At 26.0% G+C, this 9,211-nt stretch overlaps 1 protein-coding gene across 1 annotated transcript; it reads left to right on the plus strand.

Annotated features, from left to right (window-relative positions):
- The first annotated feature begins 5,621 nt into the window (after nt 1-5,621).
- Nucleotides 5,622-8,350, plus strand: LOC106790267 (ceramide synthase 5-like). Its single transcript, XM_014755039.1, has 7 exons — nt 5,622-5,785; nt 6,278-6,395; nt 6,469-6,581; nt 6,699-7,029; nt 7,675-7,793; nt 7,891-8,032; nt 8,228-8,350. Exons 1-7 carry the CDS (start codon nt 5,622-5,624, stop codon nt 8,348-8,350), a joined length of 1,110 nt encoding a protein of 369 aa, XP_014610525.1.
- Nucleotides 8,351-9,211: the final 861 nt, after the last annotated feature.

Here is a 9,211-nt window from a genome sequence, read left to right on the forward strand (position 1 = left end):
GTTCGTTCGGTAAGCGAGAGGTTCCGGGTTCAAATCCCGGCCTAGGAATGATGGTTCTAAAATTCACTAACTTTCTCGAAAATTTTTCCTGCATCTTCCAAGTTTATATTTATTTCCCCTCCAGCCACTGGTAAGAGGTACTTCACAGTATTATATATAATACTCATCATATTTGATATTCACCCATAGATCTGAGATTATCTCACTCACTAGTCAATTACTTTACTACTAGTAGCAAGTACGTAATGAAAGTACATTATGCAAGTAGGAAAATATAGTATGTAATGTGTAGTGGTATAGTGTTGTAGTATGGAGTCATGGTAAGTGACTAGTGTGTGTAAGTCTTTACGACAATAATCAATATTTCTTTCATTAAGACTTCCATCAGATGATGTAAGCTTTATGAAAGGAAGTGATATCTTTAATCCCCTTAGGTATATAGTTTCTTACTGTGTTTGGTTGTATCTAAGAATTACAAAATTTTAGACCAAGTTCCTAGGTAGCTCAAACGGTAGAGCAATCGTCCGAATTATAATTTATTCGAACCGAAGATCCTTTTTTTTTTTTTATTACAATAGTACTTAAGTTTTTATAAATTTAAATTGTATTCGAAATACTTAAGAGAGATTGTGAAATATGTTTAAGGAGGTAACTGTTTGAATGATGTAACGATCAAAATAAATTTCATAACAGCATGACATAACATAAGGGGAGTGTTAAAGAAAGGGTGAAAACCCATCTAATTATTCGAACACTCGTTACTAAAGTATCAACTAATGTATACCGTTAACTACGTTAAAAGGTCAGAATTTATCTTTACCTTTTTCTTGGATATTTCGTAACGTAGTAATTTTTCAAAGTTTTGTATTTAATCGTATATATGTATACACGTATTAAACTATTTGTTTACGTAGGACTTCGTGGCTCAAGTGGTAGAGCATTCGATCGGAAAGCGGAAGGTTCTGGGTTCAAATCCCGGCCTAGGAACGATGGATTTTTACATTTTCGGAATCTCAGTATTGCTCTGAAATACGCCGGGTAGTAAAGTTTCCTTTTCTCTAACACCTGGACCACGGAAAATTGATGAAAGTATCTCCAATGTATTTGTAAAAGCGAGCGATCAAAATATTGTTGATTTATATATCCCTAGTTAATTTTTCATAACTAGAGTGTGAATCTAACAAAATATCAATTATATACTACGAATACATTTGGAATATTATTCTATTGTGGTCTTAGTTTTAAATGCTTCCCGGTAATAAATTTAAAGCCTAGTTCCTAGGTAGCTCAAATGGTAGAGCAGTCGCCCGAATTACAATTTAATCGAACCGAAGATCCTATTTTTTTTTTTTTTGTTTTTGGAGTTTACTCCCTAAGAATCGATTTTCATATAAGGCGCCCGGTATGAAAAAAATATGAAGGGTAAAATTTAGTAACCGAATGACCTCGTTACATTTTTTGTGCGCAACCTATCGTGCGCATCTTTAACATTTTTGTAATGTTTGTATGTAACTTATATAATTGTGTGCTGCCAATGTACACGGGGTATGCTGCGAGGCAACTGACAAATGTATATATGTGTATATACCTATATGATATATATATATATATGGGGTTGGGGAAAATTCGAGAAGTGTGTGTGTCAAGTTTTTTAAAATTATTAATACAATATTTAGTAAAAATAAGACACAAATATGTTTTGAATATATTAAATATTTTATATTATGTAATAAATTTTAATACAAACGTTGAATACATGACAAAAATTGGCATTTAAAATACAAATGTACATTTTAGAAAATATTAATGCGCAATAAATATATTATATATGTAAATGAACAATTATTTTTTAATACCCCCAAGTAGCTTACTGTTATCGATTTCACAAATTGTAGTTTAAATTGTTGGTTTTTTTTTTGATTAATATATAATCTGACTTTTCTTGCTATTTAAAAATTTGTCGATTCAGATAATCTTTAGGAAGATATTTTGAACATTTTCACATACGAAACATTATAAATTAAGATAAAAATATTTTTTGATTTCTTTCTATATTCAATGCCATATTAATTGCATCAGAGAGAGTTTCCGGTTTGAAAGCTTTGAGCAATAATAAAATTTTGATATCGTACTTTAAACCAGAAATATATGCATTTAATGCACTTCTTTTTTCGTCCAATAATCTAAATTTCTTTTTCGACGCTGGTAAAGCAGGATTGTTAACAACAGCTTTTATTATATCTACCTGAGTTTGTAAAAATTTTAAATTATACATTGATATCGAATCGTTTCCTTGAATGCATTCGTTCCTTTTCATTCTAGCATTTACAATTTCAGTTGTATCTCCGAATAATACGCGAAGTGCTTCGAACAATTCTTTAACGTTATTTATTTGAATTCCGTCTAACAAACTTTTTGCTTCACCAATTATTTTCTGTTTATGGATTAACATAAAGAACAATTCTCTTTCTTCTATGGGAAGTTTGTCTAATACTATTTTAATATCGGTAATAAATTCTTCTACGTATATATTGCTACCGTTGAAATAATTTATAAGATTCAAATATTTCTTTAAATTTTCAATTATTTTTGCACGTTTATGAATAGAATCGGTAGATTCGTTTTGATAATTTGTTATATTTACTGTAGCTTTGATAAATTGATTATCCTTTTCTATTATATTATCGGAACGAGTAAAATATTTTAATTTTTCTAACTCTTCCTTTGATTCCAATACCATAAGTTTATCATCAATTTTGTCGAAAATGTCGTTCAAATGTATCAATTGGGCAACGAAAAATTCGGATTTTTGCTTGTTAAGTCCCATCGTAGGATTGTCATGTGCCATATCTTTATTTTCTAATCGTTTTTTTTTTTTATTGTAAATTTGATTTTATTTCAGTCGTCGATTAAAATAAAAATAAAATCCGAACTGAAATTTGAATTAATTATATCAGTTCAATATGATAAGATACTTCTGGATGAAATCATTATTTTTTACTCACGGTACTATACTTTCAAGTATTTTTTTGTTTTTTTAAGTAAAACGATCACGTCTTCTTTCTTTTTCTTTTTATCGATGGTATCCTATTAAACTGCTCTTACAATTGTTATATGGTATACTCGTGAAGAAAGTTTGACAATGACTACAAGAATAGCACAATGAGTAAATATTAGAATATTATCTTATACTAAAGTAGAAGGGAAAGAGTGAGAAAAATTTTAGAATTTCTAACTCAAATGGTGGGGGTTTGTAGGGTTCCTTCAAACAGATGTGTCCAATATTTTAATTTAATTTATGCTACATCTAAGGAAAAATCATTTTTCCGTATAGTATATCAAATACAATAATTGTGAAATATCTAATTTCGAATTGAAATTATATTGGAGTAATCGGACATTTCATACTTATTTTTAAAAAAAATACAAAAAATTAATATACAAAAGACAAAATGTTTTAGCTCCCTACATCTTTGGCAAAATGAATTTTATCATAATATTTAATTTACAATTTTATTTAGAAGTTAATTTATTTTTATGTATAAGTACACATAAAATTATGTATATTAAATCGTTATTTAATTTGTAAATTTACGGTATACGCCTATGATGTGAAAATATATTTAAATTTAATAACAGTTTGGATTTCAATTTGTGATATGTGTATTTATTTAAGATATATCTTTCTTTTCTCTTATTAACCTTTATCAAAAATCTTTGAATGCTTACAATATATAATTATTTCTAATCTTAATTTATCTGCGATATAATCTAATTTAAACTGATAAGTAAATACGTGTGCTTGGGCAGAATTAAATGTCGTTAGATGTTTATATTTACGCATCGGAGAGAATCCCATTTAAAATCCTTAGAACAAATGTTTTTTGACTTTGAATCAAACTTCAAGAATAAACCTACATAAACAAACTGTTATTTAAAGGAATAAAAAATTGTAACATTCCAAAATTAAATAGTTAATGTTATAAATTCTAAATTGAATCTATTTTTATAAACGTTATACATATCCCTTGATGATATGTAATAAAGAAATAAAGATGAATTTTATATTATTTTTATATTATTTTATATTATTTTATATTATATTATATTAAATTTTTATTATTTTATTTTTTAATTATATTATATTATTAGTTTTATATATAAGTTTATTATAATATTATTATATATTATATGAATTAAGATTATTAATATATAATATTATTAATTTCTTATTAAATAACTTATTAGAAATTTAAACGTACATATATTTATCATTTTAAATGAAATTCTGTTAACAGAAAAATGATTATTTAGTAGATTATAGTAAGCTTATTACACATATTACGAAAATCTAATGTATATAAACGTGTTTAGATATAGATTCTAACGTAGGTCTTCGTAGCTCAGGTGGTAGAGCATTTATTCGGAAAGCGAAAGGTTTCGGGTTCGAATCCCGGCTTAGGAACAAATAGGTTTAAATAATTTCATTGACAATACGTATATTTGCGTTACTAAAATTTCTTCTATATCCTCTTTAAATCCCTAAATACACGGCCTTGAGATTTTTATAATTTATATTATACATATGCAATCTTATGTATAATCAAGTTTCGTTTCCCTGCAAAGAAACAAAAAAATAAATATTAGTTATAAGTGGTCTAGTCACTTTATATTGATTAAGATATGAGTATTGTCAAACAATATTATATTAATAACAACTATTTTAAGAAAAAAAACGATACAAAAGAAAAAATTATATGTATCCTTGTAATTGCGGGTTTCGAACAAATATTTAATATTAATTATATATCTATTTTTATAATAAATCTCTTACCGTGTTAATATGAGATTTGACATTGCAGGATATTCTAAACCTCGTTCCTAAGTAGCTCAAATGAGTCAGAGCAATCGCCCGACAAAATTTATTAAATCAAACCGAAGACCTTTATTTTTATGTTCCTTCAACGCAAAATAATTTTCAAACGACACAAAGTTTATTAATATTTCTTTTTTTCTTTTTTTTCACACAAATAAAATGCAATATTTTTTTAAATTATATATTCTTCTAGAACATAAGAAAATAAATTGAATTATTTTAACGACCATGTGACTTTGTGACCATAAATAAAAATTTAATGTCAGTCTGTACGATCAGAACCAATCGTAGACTATTATTTTCTTTATGTGTGTTGTTACATAATTGTAGAACGAACGAAATGAAATAATTACTTACGATATCATCTCGCTTGATAAATCACATTTTAAATGATTATTCTCGAAATGAATTCTTATTGTTTTGAGTTATTATCGTATATTGTTATCCATATGTTTTAAAAGATCTTATTTCCTTTTGCGTAAGCATAAAAAATCACTGCGTTGTGAATACAATAAAACATATACCTAATAATTAAATTTGTAACCAACCGATATTGTAGACATTAACAATCAGCCTTAGGCAATAATAATAACTCAGCAAATTTTTAATGCGATGAAAAAAGTATTTCTATAGAATTTAATAATCATGAATTCAATCATTATTCTTCAGCCGACAAACACGGTTATTATTAAATTAATAAATTTCTTAGAAATCGAGATATTTATTTTTAAATTAATAATTAACAATGAATACTTTAATGAATATATCGTCAGTAATATACTCGCCAAATACGTGGTTACCAGTCGATGTTACATGGGATCATTTAAACAAGTATATCGATAATACAATTTTTATATATTCATTACCGATAGCCGTAATTCTGATGATAATGAAATATTTTTTAGAAAGGTAAGAATTTTAATATATTATGGAATTCATTTTATTTATTATACCGACCTGTTAAAGTACGAACAAAAATTGAATAGACTTTTGATCCGTAGATATAGATCCGATAAAATAATACGATTGAAAGAACAATTGTGTTTTCAACGTACGTAGGAAAAGGTAAAAACCAATAGCTACGAGTATCGTTGTAAAAATTAAATCAAAACCTTTCAATCGTATAATGTAACTACTGGCCTCGCATGAATTTCATTTAATTATTTCCTAAAACAATGAATTTAAGTGTATAATATGATACAATTCTTTTTACATATACTTTTCCTAAAACATCTAATTATCACATTTAGGTTTTTGGCATGAATTAACACGTTGAGCGTCAGCGTGTTAATTGTAAACTGTCAATGTTTTAACTGTAAATTATACACATATTTAACGATAAAATAATATATATATACTACGTGTTATTAATTGTAAAACTTTTGTATCTATTTTACACAGATGTTGCTTCGTATATTTTGGTAAATGTCTTGGTATAAATGATACGAAAGTAAAAATGGTACCGCCAAATGAAATATTGGAGAAAGCTTACATCAATCAAAAATTACAAGAGAAACAGGTACAATAGTTTATTATCATTAAAATTATATATATATAACATATTGTTATTAATAAATTATTATATTTTGAAGATATTATCATTGGCTAAACAATTGGATTTATCTGAACGACAAATTAAAAAATGGATTAGAATTAGATGTTCTCAAAATAAATCATCCAAGTTGAGAAAATTTTGCGAAAGTGGGTAAGATTCGAACAATTTTTATGTTAGAACTTATAAAAAGTATAAAACTGAAATTTATCTCAAATTATCTGCTCAAAGTATGTGTGTGATATTTAAAAAAAATATTTTTTAATATAGCTGGAGATGTTTCTATTATACATGTTCATTCTCATACGGACTTATTATTTTATGGAATAAACCATGGTTATGGGATATAAATCATTGTTATTACAACTATCCAAATCATGTAGTGACCAATGACATATGGTGGTATTACGCAATATCTATTGGATTTTACCTATTGTCGAGTATTTCTCAATTCTTTGATGTAAAAACAAAAGATTTTTGGCAAATATTTATTCATCACATGATCACTAATCTATTATTGTACATTTCGTGGCTCATGAATTGGATACGGATTGGCTCATTAATTTTATTATTACATGATTCTTCTGAAATATTCTTAGAAGTAAGTAAAATATAACATATATTTCGAATATCCTTTTCGTGATTAATTATTTCATGACTTTTATATATATATTAATATTTTATTATCTTTATTGAAAAGATTCACATATTCATAGACATTTTCTGAACTTTTGCAAATCGATTTATAACTCAAAAATGTATTCTACGCGTAGACAAAAGAGTGTACTTTAATTTAATATAAAAATCATTAAAATCCATTTGCAAAAAGTATAAAAAATATTTACCGAAACTTTTCAAAGAAATTGCAAAGATGAACAATTTACAGCATTGCATTTTCAGACATTTTATGAACCTTTGCAGATCGATTTATAACTCGACAAAGTATTCTACGCGTAGACAAAAAAGTGCACTTTAATTTAATATAAGTTTCATTAAAATTTATTCACTTTTAGTATAAAAAATTGAAGAATTTTTCAATTTCCGACTTCGTCTGAAGGCTCTTTGCATTCATAGTAATGCTGAGGAATTACTAGCAATGACTGATTTCTGGCCTTGACTTTAACATATATATATATATATATATATATATATATATATATATATATATATATATATATATATATATATATATCAATTAGTAGATAACTGCTAAAGAATTATAATTTAATTTTTTTAATTTGTTTAGATGGCAAAAATGACAAATTATGCTAATTATCAACGAACTTGCGATTTATTATTTATTATTTTCACAATAATATGGATTGTCACACGTATTTGTATTTTTCCTTTTTGGATAATTCACAGGTAAAAAGAAAATCTTTTATGATCTTTTTTTCAAAATTATTTTACAATATAATCAAGATCTTACATTAAAATTGTATTATTGTTTATTTTATTCCAGTGCAATTACTGAAGTGTCCAAACTTATGATAAATCTATCATTCTATATTTTTAGTACATTATTGAGTCTATTATTTGTCCTACATGTAATTTGGACTTGTGTTATTATTAGGATCGCATACAATGCTTTCTATGTTGGTCAGGTATTTATAAAATTAATAATATCACAACTAAATGATTGAAAGAACACTGTGATTAACAATGTTCGCAAAAAAAAAAGCCAAATTTTTAATTAAAGTGTATTTGTGTTCGTATATATGATATTCATTATTTTACATTTATATAAAAATTACAATGAATTTATACTTGATTTTACATTCAATAAAACACTGTTACAGGTTGAAGGTGATATAAGAAGTGAAAGCGACGAAAGTGATATAGAAAATTTTGACAATTATACAATTAGAAATGATGCAACAAGTTATACTGAAAAACGAAGTCATAGAAAACAAACGCATTAATTATTCGATGTATGTAACAAATTTATGCATATATTCATTTATACTTTATATATTCTAAAACTAATAATAAAACAATAAAATAAACTGGGAAAGGGAATGACACTTTGAGTACAAACAATATTGCATTTTAAAATCTGTATTAGATAAATCCAAAGATCCTAAAATGAATAATATGATTTTACCTAAAACAATAGGAGTCATAATATGAAAATAAATTATTTATAAGTAAAAAATTAATTATTATCTACGATTAAACAATAATTATACATATATATATATATATATATATATAACAAATAATAAATTACATACGAAACATAAAATATTATTGATATTCTAGTTTAAAATGTGGATCTCATAAATTGCAATCCTCCTTGAAATTCAAATTTACGATCTAAATTTTCAAATTGCATTACTTGCTCGTATTTCGATTTACTTAATGGATATCAAAATTGCGATACTTCTTTAAATTTCTATTTATTAAATGAATAATCAAATTGTGATACTTGTGGATATTCCATTCTTTCATGTGCATTGCCCATTTGCGGTAATGGTTGGAATTCCGGTCTACTAACCGGATATCCAAATTGTGTTACTTGTGGATATTCCATTCTTTTATGTGCATTGTCCATTTGCGGTAATGGTTGGAATTCCGGTCTACTTAATTGATATCCAAATTGTGATACTTGTGGATATTCCATTCTTTCATATGTATTGCCCACTTGCGATACTTTTTGGAATTCTGCATTTTCATCTGTATTACTTACTGGTGATACTTGTTGGAATTCCGGTTTTCTATCTGTATTGCTCACTGGTGATATTTGTTGGAATTCTAGTCTGTCATTTGCATTTCCCATTTGC

The sequence above is a fragment of the Polistes canadensis genome, unplaced genomic scaffold (assembly GCF_001313835.1).
Source record: "Polistes canadensis isolate GaletaPanama2010 unplaced genomic scaffold, ASM131383v1 scaffold_228, whole genome shotgun sequence".
Lineage (NCBI taxonomy): Eukaryota > Metazoa > Arthropoda > Insecta > Hymenoptera > Vespidae > Polistes > Polistes canadensis.